Raw genomic sequence first — 20106 nt, forward strand, 5'->3', positions numbered from 1 at the left:
GCACACCAACATGGCACAAGTATACATATGTAACAAACCTGCACGTTATGCACATGTACCCTAGAACTTAAAGTATAATAAAAAAAAAAAGCCCTAAAATTAATCCTATTTCTAATTGGAAAAATGTTTAAATTGAAAACTCATTAAGATTATATAAGTAGCTATCTTTTTAACTAACATGTTTGTTTTCACTCTCTTTTTAAAAAAAGAAGTTCTTTATATGCTTCAGATACACATCTTTATCAAATATATATTTTACAAATATTTCTCCCAAAAAAAAAAAAAGTGGGCAAAGTATATGAACAGACACTTCTCATAAGCAGACATTTATGCAGCCAAGAAATATATGAAAAAAAGCTCATCATCACTGATCATTAGAGAAATGCAAATCAAAACCACAATGAGATACCATCTCATGACAGTTAGAATACCCATCATTAAAAAGTCAGGAAACAACAGATGCTGGAGAGGATGTGGAGAAATAGGAACACTTTTACACTGTTGGTGGGAGTGTAAATTAGTTCAACGATTGTGGAAGACAGTTCCTCAAGGATCTAGAACCAGAAATACCATTTGACCCAGCAATCCCATTACTGGCTATATACCCAAAGGATTATAAATCATTCTATAAAAACACATGCACACGTATGTTTACTGCAGCACTGTTCACAACAGCAAAGATTCACATCAGTGACAGACTGGATAAAGGAAATGTGGCACATATACACCATAGAATACTATGCAGCCATAAAAAAGGATGAGTTCATGTCCTTTGCAGGGACATCGATGAAGCTGGAAACTATCATTCTCAGCAAACTAACACAAGAACAGAAAACCAAACACCACATGTTCTCACTCATTAGTGGGAGCTGAACAATGAGAACACATGGACACAGGGAGGGGAACATCACACACCAGGGCCTGTTGGGGGGTTGGAGGCTGGGGAGCTGGGGGAGGGATAGCATTAGGAGAAACACCTAATGTGGATGACAGGTTGATGGGTACAGCAAACCACCATGGTAAACCACATGTATACCTATGTAACAACCCTGCACATTCCACACATATATCCCAGGGCTTAAAGTATAATCAAAAAATTTTTAAAAATTAATAAGAACACAAACAACCCTATTAAAAACAAAAATAGGCCAAAGACCTTAACGGATACCTCACTAAAGAAGATACACAGCTGGAAAATAAGCATATGAAAAGATGGAGGACAGGTGTGCTGGTTCCCTCCTGTAATCCTAGTGCTTTGGGAGACTGTGGCGGGAAGACTACTTGAGACCAGGAGTTCAAGACCAGCCTGGGCAACACGGTGAGACCCCCATCTTGACAACAACAAAAAAGCCAGGTGCGGTGGCTCACACCTATAATCTCAGCACTTTGCAAGGCTGGGGAGGGAGGATCACTTGAGGTCAGGAGTTAGAGACTAGCCTGGGAAACATAGTGAGACCCTGCCTCTACCAAAAAAAAAAATTAAAAGCAAAGATGCTCCACATCACATGTCATCAGGAAAATGCTAATTAAAACAATGATAAGATACCACTATACACTTATTAGAACAACCAAAATCTAGAATACTGACCACACCAAATGCTGGCAAGGATATAGTGCAACAGAAACTCTCATTCATTGCTAGTTAAAATGCAAAATGGTATTGTCACTTTGGAAGATGAGTTTCTTACAAAATTAAACATATTCTTTCCATATAATCAAGTAACTGCCTTCCTTGGTATTTAAACTTTAATTTAATTAAAACTTACGATCACACGAAAACCTGCACACAGATGTTTACTGCAGCTTTATTCATAATTGCCAAAACTTGGAAGCAACCAAGATGTCCCTGAGTAAGTTAGTGGATAAAATGTAGTACATCCAGACAACAGAATAGTATTCAGTACTAAAATGAAATGAGCCTGGCCAGGCACAGTGACTCACACCTGTAATCCCAACACTCTGGGAGGTCGAGATGGCGGATCACCTGAGGTCAGATGTTCCAGACCAGCCTGGCCGACATGGCGAAACTCCGTCTCGACAAAATTTACAAAAGTTAGCCAGGCATGGTGGCGCATGCCTGTGGTCCCAGCTACTCAAGAGGCTGAGGCACAAGAATCACTTGAACTCAGGACAGGGAGGTCGCAGTGAGCCATGATCGCACCTCTGCACTCCAGCCTCGGCTGGGTGACAGAGTGAGACTCTGTCTCGAAAAAAAAAAGGAAAAATACAAAAATCAGTCAGACATGGTGGCGCAGGGCTATAAGCCCAGCTACTTGGGAGGCTGAGGCACAAGAATTGCTTGAACCCAGGAGATGGAAGTTACAGTGAGCAGAGACTGGGCCACTGCACTCCAGCCTGGATGGCAGAGCTAGACTCTGTCTCAAATCAATCAATCAATCAATCAATCAATCAATCAGATAATATATACAAAGTTTACATTTTTTCCTTTCTCATTCAGTCCTTCAAGAAATATGATTATCCTATTGTTCCAGGCTCTGTGCTAGCCACTGGGATACAAATGAGTACTGTTTCACAGAGGAACATAAAAACAAATAAAAATAAATAATTACCAAATTTTATAAATACTACAAAGAGATAGGTGATGTAACAAAAACTTATATTAGGTGTTTTTGACCTAGTCAGAGAGATTAGGAAAGGCATCCTAAGAGCAGTGACCACACTGCTGAGCTCCAAAGAATAAGTAGGCATTAACTAGGTGAAGAGAAGAATAGGTATTTACAAAGCCTGGACTAGACAGAGGAAGTCTTTCCATAAGATACCCAATATCTCTGGAGTGGAAAGAATAAGGAGCAGCCTGTAATTCATATATCTCTTTGTACTATGTATGCAGTTTTGTTACTACTCATCTTTGTTAATTGTTTCTATGTTCTCCTGTGAGACAATATTCTGTTGTATCCCACGCCTAGCAGAGAGCCTGGAACAATAAGACCTGAAAGGTAGTTTGAGGGTCAGACAATGCAGGCATATCTTAAGAGCCCTTGAGATGGCTGAAAGAGAAAAGGTAACAAACTGATCTGTACTATAGCTCAAAAAAAACCACTCCAACTACAGTACAGAGAGTAAGTTGTAGGAAAACAAGAACGAATGTAGATAGAGCAGTTAGGAGCTACTGCTGAAGTTCAGGCAAAAATAATGATAGTTGGGATCAGCATAATGAAGTTAGAGATTCATTCCATGGAAAAACCTTTACTGAGGGCCTACCAAGTGCCAAGCACTATCACAAGTGCATAAATAGAGCAAAAAGACAAAATAAGCAAAAGAAGACAAAAATTCCTGCCCTTGTTGGGTTTATATTCTAGTGGGAAGAGACAGAAAAATAAATAAGTGAAATATCACTTTTATCAGATGGTTATACACACTATAGAGAAAAATAAGGTAGTAAAAGGGAAGTAGGAGGGATTGTCTCACTGCCCAAAGAATCACAAAGGGATAGATTCTGGGCAAAGGAAGGATGACCCAGGAGTCCTGGACTTCTTACAATGACTAACATAAACAGGGCTCAAAGGCATAAGAATATCTGCCCTGATGGTTCCAAAGCAGACAGTGATAATAGTGAGGTGTAGGGGAAGAGGGAAGGCTAAGGAACATGCCAAGAGATGCAGAGTTCTGCGGCCTTTCCTTTCCTCTCCTCCTGCCAATGATGATGTAGAAGCCCAGAGGAAGAAGAGCCTTACCCAGAGCACTTGAGCTTTTGCATTGCTTGTTGATTCCAGTAGAGAGGGGAAAGTAAGAAAAGAACTGAACTTATATAATAGTTTATTCCCCAATTCCTACCAGTCTGTAAACTCCATGAAGGGAGAAGCTGTATCTTAACCATTATATTCCCATAATCCAGACAAGTACCTGGTACACAGCACTGATGGGATATATATTGTTGAAAGAATACATGAATAAATGGAGTATTAAATTTAAAGCCAAAGTATCCCTGTATTATCAAGGTAAAGATTTTAAATGTGTTCATACAAATAATTACTAAGTTGGGGTAGCCACAAAACAGCTTTAAGTTAGTAGGACAGCAGTTTTTGAGTTCTGTTTGATTTTGAATCATAATCAAATTATATTTAATCTTAACAGCTTTTAAATTCGCTATATTCTAAGACTCTTAAAGACAATCACACTTTTAAAAGTGTGTTGTCTTGCAAAAATTTGCAAGATTTTAAAATATATACTTAGGACTTTTAAAAATAAAAGTTACAAAAACATAAAATTAAACTGAAGTTCAGAAAACGTAATATTTTCTAATTATTTTAGCATGTTTAACAAATGTTAATGCTTTATCCTACAAACTTCTCAACTTTATTATATCACCTTGCTAGCATATCCAGTGAAAAATATGTACATAATATTTTCAAGCAGGAATCTGCAAACCAGGGGTTTAACAATGCCACTTGGAGCCACTATAGAGCCCTCAGCTGTGTAGATGATAGATATAAATAGATAAATACAATTACAGTATATATTTTAAAACAAGGATTGCTTTATTCCACATCCAAATGAAGTTTTCTCCATTACTTATATTCTAAAATTTAAATTGCTATTAATTTGTTAAACAAATTACTTATTTAAAAAATACATACCGTTCTCTTACAAAATCTGCTAGTTCTTTAGTTGATATCTGTCCATGTTTCATATTATGGTAGAGGACATCAAAGCCACTATTTTTTTCCCCCTAAAATTTAAAAAGATTTTTAGTTTCACAAAAAAAAAAAAACAGATAAAAATGACTTGAGAATATAAAAAGCCAACACTAACTAACATGCAATCCTGTGCTCCGGTGAGGTGTTTTGCCTTAATTTAATTATTCTCATTTATTGTATGATTTTAAACAGTATAAAACAATATTATATGCTTTAATAAAGTTTACAATTAACTACATATACCTACATACACACAAATATGCATACACTTTGTAATCACCCATAAAAGTACAATTAATGAAATTAAGTTGTGACCAGGAGCGATGGCTCACACCTGTAATCCCAGCACTCTGGGAGGCCAAGGTGGATCATGAGGTCAGGAGATCAAGACTATCCTGGCTAACATGGTGAAACCCTGTCTCTACTTAAAATACAAAAAATTAGCCGGGTGTGGTAGAGGGCATCTGTAGTCCCAGCTACAAGGGAGGCTGAGGCAGGAGAATGGCGTGAACCTGGGAGGCAGAGCTTGCAGTGAGCCGGGACTGCGCCATTGCACTTGAGCCTGGGTGACAGAACTAGACTCCATCTCAAAAAAAAAAAAAAAAAATTAAGTATGAGGCTGGGTGTGGTAGTGTGGTGGCTCATGCCTGTAATCCAGCATTTTGGGAGGCAGAGGCGGGCGGATCACTTGAGGTCAGGAGTTCTAGACCAGCCTGTCCAGCATGGTGAAATCCCATCTCAACTAAAAATACAAAAATTAGCCGGGTGTGGTGGCATGCACCTGTAATCCCAGCTACTCAGGAGGGTGAAACAGGAGAATCGCTTGAACCCAGGAGGTGGAGGTTGCAGCGAGCCGAAATCACACCACTGCACTCCAGCCTGAGAGACAGGGTAAGACTCTGTCAAAAAAAACAAACAAAAAAAAATATGAAATTTTAAGGAATATGCAGCATAATTAAGAAAAGATAAACATGGACCTTTCAAAACATATTACCAAATCCCATTTGAATTTCTTTAACACACAATAAGAAATTCCTGATCATTTAATTTGGAGTTTGTGCTTTAAAATTATTAAATCTTGATTTCTGAATTAAGACAGTAAAGTACTTAAGTCATATCAGCATTGAGTATCACAAAATACTTAGATCTTTCAGTAAACTTAACTTGAGAAGTGAGAAAATAGATAAAATTTAACAAAAGAGAAGTAACAGGCTATTTGCTAGTTTTTAATTAATAGGATTTTCATTTGTTTGTTTTTGTTTTTGAGACAGTCTCACTCTGTCATCCAGGCTGGAGTGCAGACATGCAATTATGGCTCCCTGCTACCTCCCTGTCCCGGGTTCAAGCGATTCTCATGCCTCAGCCTCCCGAGTAGCTGGGATTACAGGTGTGTACCACCACGTCCGGCTAATTTTTGTATTTTTAGAAGAGATAGGGTTTTGCCATGTTGGCCAGGCACGTCTCGAACTCCCAGCCTCAAACAATACACCTGCCTTGGCCTCCCAATGTGCTGGGATTACAGGTGTGAGCTACTGCGCCCAGGCTAATTAATGAGATATTAACAGACTAGATCACTACACAATCCTGGAAAACCTCTATTGCTGTTTAATCCTATGAATCCTAAATTAGTAAACCATAAAGATAACATCAGAAATGTCAATTTGTTCGATGAAATAAAAGACAACTGATACACTAGGTTTAAAAACTCTCTTTATAGGCAGCAGTTTTTATTTTTCTTTAGTGAAAATGAAATAATGAAAAATGGAATATATTTGTTGGAAAAGCAATACCATAAGCAAGTGTTACATAATCCAAAACTGGATTTTTCCACAGTCCACTGAAAACAGAAAGCATAAGAACTTCCAGCTATGTTGAAGTGCTTCCTGATAAACTCAATGTAGCTAGTAATTAGTTTGCCTACATATCACAAATTAAAATGTCATATCTGTAACAAGATAATATAAACAGTACCCTTAGCATTTTGAATAACCATTTCCATTTATCAAGAAGAATACAACATAAAACCACAGTCTCTTGTGAATCCAAACATTTCCATTTGGCTTCTGCAACTTTACACGTTTCAGATTTTTTAAAAAGTTTATTGTTGGAGGCTTGTGCCTATAATCCCAGCTATTCCAGAGGCTGAGCAAGGAGGCCTGCTTGAGGCCAGGTGTTCAAGACCAGCCTGGGCAAAGTGAGAACCTGTCTCTAAAAAAAGAAAAAGACAAAGATAAGGGTTTGAAACTTCTCCTTCCGTGAACTTTTTAAGAGTAACAGTAAATTAGACACTAAAAATAAAAAACCTGGATAGCATTGTTTTTTAAAAAAAGTTTTTGCAGAAACAGGGTCTCGCTATGTTGCTCAAGCTGGTCTTCCAACTCCTAGCCTCAAACAATCCTCCCACCTTGGCCTCCCAAAGTGCTGGGATCACAGGTGTGAGCCACTGCATGTGGCCGGCATTCACTTTTGGTGAGTCCAAGATTCGAAAAAAAGGCAGAAGATAGATTATATATTGTATAATCACATTTCTAATTTAAAAATTGGTTTTACCAAGTTCCACTTTTAATTTTTCAAAAAGTTCTTTGGCGGGGTAAGAGAAGGGTCAGGAGGTACTATCCTGCAAACACCAATAACATGCCTAACCTCCCTCTCAACTCTAAACCACCTCAAAAATAAATAAATACTATCACTTCCTACCTTGTCTACATTTTCCTTTTAATTTAGCTCTTATGGACATTTACTAAATAACCCTGGACAAGTCAATGCACAATATAACATTAATATTTTTGATACAGTCTCACTGTCTTGACTTCTCTGAAAAACACCATATAACATTTTACTAATCCTAAAGATTTTTTTCCTTGAAGAATAGCCTCTTTAGTGAAGAACCTGTAGCTACACTTTAATGAGAACCCAACAGACATGCAATGACAGCTCTCCAGTGCCATTTTGGTCTTGAAAACTGCTAGGGAGCTGGAGGTAAAACACAGGCACACTTCATTTTACTGCACCTCCTTTTATTGAGCTTTGCTTTACTGCACTTTGAAAATACTGCATTTTTACAAATTGAAGGTTTGTGGCAATCCTGTGTCAAGCAAGTCTATCAATATCTTTTTTCCAATAGCATGTGCTCACTTCTTCCCAGTGTTAGCATTAGCAATAAAGTATTTTTTAATTAAGGTATATATATTTTTAGATAAAATGCTATTGCACACTTAATACACCAGTATCATGTAAATAACATAGTGTAAACATAACTTTTACATGCACTGAAAAACCAGGAAAGTTTGTGACTTGCTTCATGTGGTTGTTTGAATTGAACACACAATATCTCTAAGGTATGCCTATGTATGCAAGCAATTTTTCTGCAAGTATACAGGACATTCTACCATAAGTTACAACCTCTTCTCATCAACATTCTATTTGTACAGTAGTTCCCTCTTCTCCACAGGGGATGTTTCAAGACCCCCACGGGATGCCTGAAACCATGGATAGTCACGAATCCTTTATATACTGGTCACAAACCCTTTATATACTGTTTTTTTTGTAATCTGACAACCAAGATGGCTACTCAGTGATTAACGGGCAGGAAGGGTATACACTATGGATGCCCTGGACAAAGGGATGATTCACATCCCAAGCAGGACACAGTGAGATTTCATCACATTATTCAGAACAGCTCAAAATTTAATGCTTATGAATTACTTCTGGAATTTTCCATTTAATATTTTCAGACTGCAGTTGACCTCAGATCTGAAACTATGGAAAGTGAAATTATGGATCGGGGAGACAACTGTATGTTGACATTTTTAGTCATGATCATTAAAGGTACTCTGCAGACCTACTGGCAAGATACTGTTAATATAGAAAATAGTGACTAAAATATATAGAACAGCCGGGCGCGGTAGCTCATGCCTGTAATCCCAGCACTTTCGGAGGCCAAGTCAGGTGGATCACCTGAGGTCAGGAGTTTAAGACCAGCCTGGTCAACATGGTGAAACCCCATCCCTACTAAAATATTTTACAAATTTGCCAGGTGTGGTGATGTGTCCCTGTAATCCCAGCTATTCAGGAGGCTAAGCCAGGAGAATCACTTGAACCCGGGAGGCAGAGGTTGCAGAGAGCCACTCAGGCTGGCATGCCACTGCATGCCAGCCTGAGCAAAACAGTGAGACTCAGTCTCTAAATAAATAAAAATAAAATAAAGTATGCAGAATAGGCACTCAGAATGATTTCATGCAGGTACAATAGTGACTCAAACATATTTGCTGGCCGACTGAAGGAAAGAAATCTTACTACCTTTCAAAAAATTGTTTTTCTCACCTCTCAGATATTCTTCTCTAATCTTTTATAGTTCACCTCTTCCAGTTAGTCGAATCCTTAAAGCTATCTAAATAAATATTATATGGGTTGAGAAAAAACTACAGAAGCAAACAGTAGTTAATTTTTAAATTTTTATATCTTTTGCGTTTTCTGTAATGTTCTATAAATGAAAGTATTTTTCATTACTTTCGAAATAAAAAAACTAAACCAACAATTTCAGTTTTCTCAGCTCTTCAATCTATGCCTGCAAAGAGACAGAAGGCTACTTTCTTAAACTGGCATCTTGTTCACATCAGTACTTAAATCTCCAGTCCTTGTAACTCATAAACAGAAAAAAACAAACAAACTGGAAGTTCCCACACAAAATAGGAATGATTAAAGAAGATTACAGCCTATCTGGTCAGGTGTGGTGGCTCACACTTGTAATCCCAGCACTCTGGGAGGCTGACGCAGGAGGAGCGCTTAGGCTAAGAGTTTGAGACCAGCCTAAATAACATAGCAAGACCTCGTCCCTAGAAAATTTTTTTAAAAATTAGCCGGGTGTGGTGGCATGCGCCTGTAGTTCTAGCCACTCCAGAGGCTAAGGCAAGAGGATTCCTGGAGCCCAGGAGCTCAAGACTGCAGTGAGCTCTGATGGTGATGGGGCCACTGCACTCCAGCCTGGGCGACAGAGCGAGACTCCGTCTCAAAAAAAGAAAAATAATAATAATAATAATAATAAAAGAAAAAAATTACAGCCTATCTCCATTCGATGGAAACCTAGTCAAAGAATGCTTTGACTTTCTCATGTGAATACATGAGAAAAATACCGGACGGTAATACCAACTGAAAATACGAACACACACAACCACGTGGTAGAATCTACCTTGAATTTTGTATTTCTTTTTTTCTTTTTTTTTTTTTTGAGACGGAGTCTCGCTGTGTGCTGCCCAGGCTAGAGTGCAGTGGCCAGATCTCAGCTCACTGCAAGTTCCGCCTCCTGGGTTCACGCCATTCTCCTGCCTCAGCCTCCCAAGTAGCTGGGACTACAGGCGCCCGCCACCTCGCCCGGCTAGTTTTTTGTATTTTTAGTAGAGACGGGGTTTCACCATGTTAGCCAGGATGGTCTCGATCTCCTGACCTCGTGATCTGCCCATCTCAGCCTCCCAAAGTGCTGGGATTACAGGCTTGAGCCACCGCGCCCGGCCTGAATTTTGTATTTCTAAAGAAAATCATAAGGGTAGAGGGAGAGGCTATAGGCAATTTGTGTTCCGTATTCTTCTGTGTTTTACCTATCACATGATAATGGTTTTAACTAAAATGGAAAACCATGTACACTTGTGGTTATTGTTTCAACCAACTGAAAACTCACTCTCCTTGGTCTTAAGGCTCCACCACCACCACTAATTTGCTTTACTTATATTTACTTATATTATACCTTCCTATCTTTTCCCTAAAGTCAAGCAAACATGCTTGATGTATCTCCCATAACCTTCACTCCTGCAAATTCATCAGGGAGCATGGCTATCTCCTCAACTTTACCAAACACTTTAACACTTTTCAGTTTAATTCTCTCTGACTCTGGCCATTCCAGCAACATCCTCTAGCACATTTATCAATATAGTAGATATCTCAGGTCTCAGTTGCTGTCATGCTGTTGTTTTTGTTTCTCCCCACATCACAGCAATTTATACTTATCTTTTTGGACCAGACAGCTACTTCTTCCAGTTCTCAGTTCTAATAACCTTTTTTTTTTTTTTCTTGAGACGGAGTCCTGCTCTGTCACCCAACTGGAGTACAGTGGCCCAATCTCAGCTCACAGCAACCTCTGCCTCCCGGGTTCAAGCGATTCTCCTGCCTCAGCCTCCCGAGTAGCTGGGACTACAGGTGCGCACCACCATGCCCAGCTAATTTTTGTATTTTTAGTAGAGACGAGGTTTCACCATGTTGGCCAGGATGGTCTTGATCTCTTGACCTCATGATCTGCCCACCTCAGCCTCCCAAAGTGCTGGGATTACAGGCGTGAGCCACCGCACCTGGCCCAACTCTAATATTCTTTAATGTTTCCACACTAAGAAAACTGAAAGCCAAGTCCTTATTCCCCTTCCTTTTTAAGTCTCCATGGGATCCTATTTCTGCTTGAATTTCTAAGGGTGCTTCTGTTAACTATTCTAGAATTATGACATCAGGATGGATAATCTCAGGAGATACCCCAATGACTCAAAAAACTACTTTCAAAGGGCTTATATTAGCCACATGTGCAGGATGATTTAAAGCACAACTGTTCCCTCATCCTTTGCTTAAATAATTTAAGTGGTTCTGAAAGGATTACAGCATTTAGGATTTAATGAGTAGGGCTGAAAAAGAATGCAGACATCAAATTTATATCCTTTCAAATGTCAGAGTTCCTAAAATTCTCCCCCTGAACTGAACATATACAAACTAAATCAGTATCAATTTTCACTTCCAAATTTCTCCTATAATTAAGGCAAAAATATAAAACAAATCACAATCCTTAAAAAATTATAAGGACCTCACAATAAAATTTAGTGCAATCTAAAACACTATAATTTTATAATGTCTACTGTCAAGTCTTCTGCATCAAGTAAAATGAATCTGTAGTCTTCAATTTCATAGCTTGCTGCAACTGGAACAAGTTGGGCCTGGCTAACTTGCTAACAGTTATACAATAATACATTTTAACCTAGTGGAGTGTATGTTATTTGGTCTTATCTCTGGAAAATCACCTAAGAAATTGGTAATGGTGATTGCCTTTAGGGAGATCTTGATTACCAGAGAAAAAGAGGAAGATTTACTCCCTCTTATACCTTTTAAATATTACTCCATGTAAAATTTGTAAATCTGTTAATGTATAAATATATACAGATATACAGATTTTGTTTTGGTATGTCATCTGATGGGATCATATCCTAAAAGCAGGTATCCCAAACTACAATATTTGGAACTTTCAAGTAATAAAAAGCCTGTATTCTGGGTTTCAAATATGGTCACCTCAACCAATTTGCTAAAGATATATATTTTAAAATTTCATATGGAAACATAACCCCAAAGAATGTGTGTTAGTCTCTCCCCTAGGATATGAAATTTAGATTAGATAATCAAGCATATAATAATATTTTTTATCCCAAAGACCTAATAATAGCAATTTCAGAATTTTAAAATACATTTTAATTCTCTCAGCTTATCCAAGTAATGATAAATCAAATTTTGGATATATAACCAATGCTCCAATTTAATTTTAAATCAAAATATAACAAACCAATGAAATCAAGTGAAAGGAGACTTCTGTACAGTTAATCAGTAAAAGAAATAAGGAAAAACTTCAGGATAAAAATACCTAATTGTTGTTTGTTCATTTTTGATGTGCTGACTACAGATAACCTCTGGAAAAAGTCACCTAACTAAAAATCTCAGCTCATTACAACATGATACATACTAAAGAATACTACTGGCTGGGCGCTGCGGCTCATGCCTGTAATCCCAGCACTTTGGGAGGCCAAGGTGGGCGGATCACGAGGTCAGGAGATTGAGACCATCCTGGCTAACATGGTGAAACCCCGTCTCTACTAAAAATACAAAAACTTAGCCAGGCGTGGTAGCAGTCACCTGTAGTCCTAGCTACTCGGAGGCTGAGGCAGGAGAATAGCTTGAACCCGGGGGGGCAGAGCTTGCAGTGAGCCAAGATCGCGCCACTGCACTCCAGCCTGGGAAACATCGAGACTCTGGGTCAAAAAAAAAAAAAAAAAAGAATGCTACTTAGTGTCTTTGGGTGAATGCTTCATATCGTATATAGATTGGGATTACTATGTAAAATGAAGATTATAAGCTATTCAACTCAGGTATGTTTTACATACTTATTTGTCCCCCCCTTAAGTAATAATTACCTATGAAATGCATTCTTTTAAGGTTTTTTGCTTAATAATCTGGGTTTACATACAAATATAATGCCTTTTTAATTATTATATTGCAACGTTGCTATAATATCAAGATTATAAACTTGTACTCAATTATTCCTTTGAGAAAGCAGCAACATCGACACTTCCTCACTGTAATACTGATCAATATCTTTTTAAAGTTACATAATCTTTTACAATATCTTTTCAAAGTTACATAATATTTAATATGTAAAAACAATTGTTTTTACATATTAAAAGCAATGGTGTGAATTTCTACTATCAAAATTATTTCTGCTGTCCAGTTTTAATTTTGCTGTCCAATTTCAGCTTGATTATCAATGGTGCTATACTTTGTGGCAAAAACTGACTTATCAATAACAAAACACCTGTTCTGTAGAAAGTTTTGAATAATTTTTTCCTTTAAAGTACAGTATTAAGTAAACGAATTTTCAATTTAGCACATAATTTTAATTGACAAAACCTATACTTTAAAGAAAAAGGAAGAATGTGCTGCTTTCAAAAGAGCTTGAACACAGTTTCAAAGATTCAAATTTTCTTCTAAAGAAATGTCACAACAAAGAAGGTTTGTCTTTATATATGTGGGGGAGAAAACAATTAACAGGTTGTTTGATTAGAAACCTAAAATTTTGATTGGGCACAGTGGCTCAGCCCTGTAATCCCAGCACTTTGGGAAGCTGAGGCGGGAGCATGGCTTGAGCCCAGGAGTTCGAGGCCAGCCTGGGCAACATAGTGAGATCTCATCTCTACAAATAATTTAAAAATTAGCTGGGCATGGTGGCCTGTACCTGTGATCCCACCTACTCGGAAGGCTGAGGTGGGAAGATCATTTGAGCTTGGGTGGTCAAAGCTGCAGTGAGCCACGCTCATGCCACTGCATGCCAGCCTGGGCAACACAGTGAGACTGCAACGCAAAAAAAAAAAGAAAAGGAAGGAAGGAAGGAAGGGAGGGAGGGAGGGAGAGAGGGAGGGGAAGGAAGGAAGGGGAAGGAAGGGAAAGGAAAGAAAAGAAAGACAGACAAGACAGACCCAAAACATTAAAGGTTCCCGTTATCTTTTAATTGATGAAAACCATATATATTTATCATGTAGAACATGATGTTTTAAATTTTGCCAATTTTATTTCCTTTTAATAGTACCACTTTAAACGCTAGAGGAAAGAGTTAAATTGCTATCTATGTTAAGGGATTATTTTATAAATGATTCTGAAATATGTGACTTTTTGTTTTCTGTTTTTGAGACAGGGTCTCACTCTGTTGCCCAGGCTGGAGTACAGTGACCAATCATAACTTACTGCAACCTTAAACTCCCGGGCTCAAACAATCTTCCCGCCTTAGCCTTCCAAGTAGCTGGGCCTTACAGGCATATGCCACCATACCTGGCCAATTTTTTTAAAATTTTCGTAGAGACAAGGTCTACTGTGTTGCCCAGGCTGGTCTCCAAGTCTTGGGCTCAATCCATCCCCCGGCCTCAGCCTCTCAAAGTGCTGGGATTACCCGCGTGAACCACCATGCCCAGTCTACAACGACAACGATCAAATTCTCAGAAGTTAATTATTTAGTTAATTCCTAGAGCTTCCTAGCTCACTGAGCCTCCTCGCAGCCCCAATTCCAGACCAGGAAATAAAATAAGATGCAGTCTATTAACTATTTGTTTTCAATAGTAAAAGTGAAGGCAAAAACTAAAACATAAATTAGATTTGGAGGTCTCTCCAGAATCCAAATATTGAAGTTTATTCCCATTCCTCTTTTAACGAGAATACCCAAGAAGCACATAAAAATGTGTACAAAGATACTCAGAGAAGTATTATTCATATTAGCCAAAAACATCAAACAAGGCTATGTTCAAAGCTCAACTAACAGAAAATGAAACATAACTTTTAATGTGAAGATGCAATTTGGAATTACGTTAGCAACTTAAAAAACACTGAAGCATCAAAAAATATGCAAAACATTTATAAAAGTATCAATTTTTAAATGCTCTTTATAAACATTTTATAAATTGCCATTGTAAAACCTAATGCCTAAAATTGACAGGCTAATCCTAAAATTCATGTGGAAATGCAAGTAACCCAGGTAGTCAAAATAATCTGGAAAAAGAAGAAAAAAGCTGGAGGACTCATACTTCCTGATTCCAAATTTGCTATACAAAACAAATTTGTAATCCAAACAATAGCAATCCAAATTGTGTAGTACTGGCTGTTATAAGGACAAACAATGGAACAGAATTGAAAACACAGAAATAAATCCATACATTTCTGGTCGATTGATATTTGACAATGGTACCACAATTCAACGGGGAAAGATGAGCCTTTTCAACAAATGGTACTGGGACAACTGGATACACAATTGCAAAAGAATGAAGTTATACCTTTTCCTTGCACCATATACAAAAATTAACTTCGAATGGACCATAGACCTAAACAGAAGAACTAAAACTATAAAACCCTTACAAGAAAACACAGGAGTAATTTTGGGGTTAGGCAAAGGTTTCCTAGATAGAATAAAAGCACAAGTAATAGAAAAAATAGATAAGATGGACTTCACTAAGACTTCATGAGAATTAAAAACTTATGAGTTACTTCAAAGAGCAGCATCAAGAAAATGAAAAGGCAGCCCACAGAATGGGAGAAAATGTTTGCACATTATGTATCAGATAAGGTGTGTATCCAGAATATTAAAAAAAAACTCTTACAACTCAATTATAAAAAGACAATCCAATTTTTAAATGGGCAATTAATCTAAACAGACATGTCTCCAAAGAAAATATAGTAATAGGCAATAAGCACACGAAGAGATGCTTGACATCATTAGCTGCGATGTCAAGCACCTGAGAAATGCAAATCAAATCACAATATTAATACTACTTCACGTTCACCCACTATATTATAATAAAAGGGACAAATAAGTGTTGCTGCGCATGTGGAGAGGAACCCTCAGATATTGCTGGTGGGATTGTAAAATGCTACAACCGCTTCAGAATAGTATGGCAGTTCCTCAAAATGTTAAACATAGAGCTACGATTTGACCCAGGAATCCCAATCCCAAAAGAAATGAAAACATACGTTCACACACAAACTTGTACAAAAATGGTCATGGCAGCATTACTCATAACCCAAAAGTGGGAGCAACCAGATGTCCATCACTGATTGGATAAATATTAATAAAATGTGGAATGGAATATTATTTGGCCATAAAAAGTAATTAGTACTGATACATGCTTCATCATGGATAAACTTTGAAAACATTATGCTCAGTGAAACTAGTCACCATGGCCCCATTTATAGAATATATCCAGACTAGACAAATGTAGAGAGGCAGAAAATACACTAGTTGCCTAGGCCTGGGGCAGGGGGAAAATGGGGAGTGACTGCTAATGGGTCTATGGATTCTTTCTGGGATAATGAAATCATTGTAAAATTGACGTGGTGACGTTTACACAACTCCATGAACATATGAAAAATCTCTGAATTGTACTACACTTTAAATGGGTGTATTGGTATGGAATGTGAACTCAATAAAGCTGTTTAAAAAACAAAACACCTAAGGTCTAGTATATACGTTCTTAGTGGAAAACAAGGTACATTCAAGTTATTAAACTATGAACTGATTTGGTTACTAACCAAGACCACGCTTGAGGCACTTAGAATTAAGAATTTAACATACACTCCTTACTAGCTAAAAGATTACCCCTTTAAATATGTCTAAATCTCAACGAAAATGGAATTGCAGTACTTCCAACTGTCAGGGCATAAAATGGGATTCACGAAAGATACCTGAGTAAACACGTTCCTTTCCTGTACATGGCTGAACTGTGCTCCCCATTACAAAAAAAAAACAAACAAACAATAACTGCAGAAAAATACTCCACCGGGAGTCGGAAAAATTCTCAAAGAAGAATCTAATACTGACCTAAGACAAGGGGTGGAAAGAATGAGGAAGGGGAAGGAGCACAGAGGAGTAAGGGGAAGTTTCCGTGCATTTAAGCCCAAGGAGTTCAGTTACATTAAATTCCAACTTTTAAACGCTTTGTGAACAGGCCCAGAGGCAAAGTCCTGGGCGCAAACCCACGAGCCGAGCTGCGAGGCTGAAAGGAAGTGCTAGTCCAGCCCAACTCCGCACTGGATTTGGTGTGGAAATGGTCCGAGGTAAAAGTGATCGCTCAGATGGGGGGCCAGCGATTGAGGGCAGTAGACGAAACCCCTCCGCCTGGCGCTCCCAGCCAGCGCGCAGCGGGAGGCGGCCGTGCCGCGGGCCCGTCCTTCGCGTCCGAGTCGCCGCCCACGCCCCGCGCGGAGCGCGCCCGGCGCCGGGAGTCTCCGGTGGGGCTGGGTCCCGTCTCCCGCCCCATCCGGCGCTTTGTCCCAGCCTCGGCGGCGGGCGGCCCCGCTGCGGGCTCCCGGGCCGCGGTGACAGCCCCCGTCCCCAGTAGGGCTGAGAGCCCGGGAGTCCCTATAGGCTGGCGACCGGTCGCCCGCCGGACCTCACCCAGGCGGGACGCGGCAAGCGGCGGTCTGAGGACGCTCGCCCTGCCGGAGGAGAAGCCGCCGCCGCCGCCCGAAGCGCACGCAGGCCAAGCTCAGGCGCCAAAAGCCTTGGTCTTCGAAACACACTACTTCCAGCATCCTAAGCTTACCCAAAAATTCTCGACGAAATACGCCATGACCATCGTGCCGCCGCCGCGCCAGGTTCCGTGTCCGCGCCCGCCCGCCGCTGTGTAAACACGGCCCGGCCCCCACAGCACCCCCGCCTTTCGCCGCCGCCGCCGCCGCCGCCGCCTTCTTCCCAGAGATCGGCCCGCACCTTCCAGGGCGCATGCGCCACCTAGCGGCTGCCGCCTGTGGGCGAGCACTTAGACGCCACGGCCACGGTGTGCGCATGCGCCCCGTCCCAGTCCCGGGTGTTGGTGGATCTGTCTGCAGCCCGGGCGCGGCTGGGTTGAATGTTCTCTTAGGAATGGTGGAGAACTGGGTCCTTGAGGAGTCACCGTGGAGACTGCTCTCCCTGTTTGTGGTGCGACGGGCACTGGCCCAGGGACAGAGCGAAGAGAAGGGGCAGCCAGCGTCTGTGGAGTCGGCAGACTGGCTGCCCACTCCCTCCTCACAAGACTCGCTTCCCTGGCCTTCGAGGATCTCGAACGGACTATAGTCTGGGTTCACTGGGCTGGAGGAAACTTGGCCGCTGGCCACCCGGAGGAAACTGAGAAGCCTTTGGTCAACAGGGCGCCTTTCCTTGAACCAAAACAAAACTTTCCGAAGCCGGAAAGGAAACGCCCAGTGTCGCCTGAGAGCCCTGGAGCTGCGCGAGACCCAGGCACCGAGTGCAGCCTCGGCCGCTGACCTCTAGCACGCCTGGAGCAGACCAGCCAGGACGGCCCGCAGGCGTGCGGGAGCGGAATGTGACCCGAAACCGACGGACTTCCTGACCCATAGTCCGTGGTTCTCTTAGCAACTTGAACATTTTGGAAAAAGAAACAAGTCTTAACATGCCTCGACCTAATGGAAAAACTAAATCCCCTTCCTACACCTTGCTTTCCAAAAGTTAAATAATAATAATAATAATAATAATTAAACTCTAGTAGAGGTCTCAAGTTCATTGTCACCAGGTCAGCTAGGTCCAGAATCTTCAGTTCTTGAAGCCAAGCCCTACAAATAGATTTAGTGTAGCATATCACATACCTCCTCATGCGACTTAAAGCAATGAACACCCATAAGATAACAATTCATGAGAAATTATTTTCATCCTCAAGTAAAAGTCATGAGGTGCCTTTCACATAGGTGAAATTGTGTTTGTTGAATAGGAAATAATTGGATAATGGTATTGTGGTCATACTTGTAAGAATATTTGTTAGAAATATATAGGATGCAAAACATCTAGGATTTTCTTAAAGTCATTTATTATGGATAGGGATATGAGTAAGGACATAGATGAAAAGGGATGAAACAAGATGGGCCATAGTTGCTCTATTTTTGTATATCCTGTTTATTTTGTTTCTTTAAAAAGTCCTCATATCACTGACATTTACACTTAGTTTTGGGGAAGTCAAACTTAGAAATAAGCTACAGTTCTCTAAGCTATCAGTCTAACTGGATTTTTCTTAATGCTGAAGAACTTTTTTAAAAATTCAGCCATCTAGGTCACACAGCAAATACATTTGGCATTAAATTCTTAGTATCACTAAGCACTCCTCCCACACCCCCCCACACACCCCCCCCCGCACCCCTAGACCTGGGCAAGAGAGACTTCTATCCTGGACTGCACGCTTTAAAGGAACTTACGTATCGCACACACACATTAATTAAGAGAAAAACCACACACATGGGTGCCTTTGCCACTTGTGATCTGATACTGAACACTGGCTCATAACCATAAATTCCCTCTCCCAATGAAGAACACTATTCAGGCTCCGGGAAAACTCTTCTTCATATCTTTTGTCTTATGTCCTCAAAACAAACGGTGAACTCCAAAAGCAGTGAAAATTTGTACATAGCATGGCTGGCCATTTCAGAGACTGCTTTGGAGTCAGAATTTGAGCAACAGAAATGCTTAGGTAAGAAAGAAGACAAATTAACTTGTCAAATCCTTCCTCTCAGCTTGAATGCTATGGATTCCTGCATAACAAAGTATTGTTTCTCAGTAGTATCAAGCATACATTTTCCTTTTGTTAGTGTTCCAATGTGTGACTAAAACCTACTGACAATTTAGCATGGTATTCACAATAGTTACTGGCCTTCATTCGTATTCTTCTGCTCCCCTACAATTTAAGAGTAGGCCTGGGCCGGGCGCGGTGGCTCAAGCCTGTAATCCCAGCACTTTGGGAGGCGAGGCGGGGTGGATCGCCTAAGGTCAGGAGATCGAGACCATCCTGGCTAACACAGTGAAACCCCGTCTCTACTAAAAATACAAAAAAAATTAGCCGGGCGTAGCGGCGGGCGCCTGTAGTCCCGGCTACTCGGGAGGCTGAGGCAGGAGAATGGCGTGAACCCGGGAGGCGGAGCTTGCAGTGAGCCGAGACTGCGCCACTGCACTCCAGACTGGGGGCAGAGCGAGACTCCGTCTCAAAAAAAAAAAAAAAAAAAAAGAGTAGGCCTGGAATGAAGATAAGTATTCTGTGTATTTCAGGTATCTGCAAGGTTCATTAGGGCCAAAACACCATATCCTGTAATTGCCTGATATTTAAGTTGTGGAACTTTATAGTAAACAATGATTAAG

General features: G+C 40.1%; 1 protein-coding gene across 2 annotated transcripts in view; it reads right to left on the bottom strand.

Annotated features, from left to right (window-relative positions):
• Positions 1-17686, bottom strand: part of FCHO2 (FCH domain only 2) — a 139020-nt gene extending 121334 nt beyond the window's left edge. The window contains exons 1-2 of one of the 2 annotated variants that reach the window (XM_011959278.1): positions 17531-17686; positions 4599-4690 (exon numbers count right to left, since the gene is read on the bottom strand). In XM_011959278.1, coding sequence (XP_011814668.1) covers positions 4599-4690; positions 17531-17563 — 125 coding nt within the window. In that variant the 5' untranslated portion in view covers positions 17564-17686. The remainder of the gene's footprint in view (positions 1-4598; positions 4691-17530) is intronic. The other variant, XM_011959277.1, reaches the window with a different exon arrangement.
• Positions 17687-20106: the final 2420 nt, after the last annotated feature.

This window comes from Colobus angolensis, unplaced genomic scaffold, assembly GCF_000951035.1.
Source record: "Colobus angolensis palliatus isolate OR3802 unplaced genomic scaffold, Cang.pa_1.0 Scaffold49, whole genome shotgun sequence".
Taxonomy (NCBI): Eukaryota; Metazoa; Chordata; class Mammalia; order Primates; family Cercopithecidae; genus Colobus; species Colobus angolensis.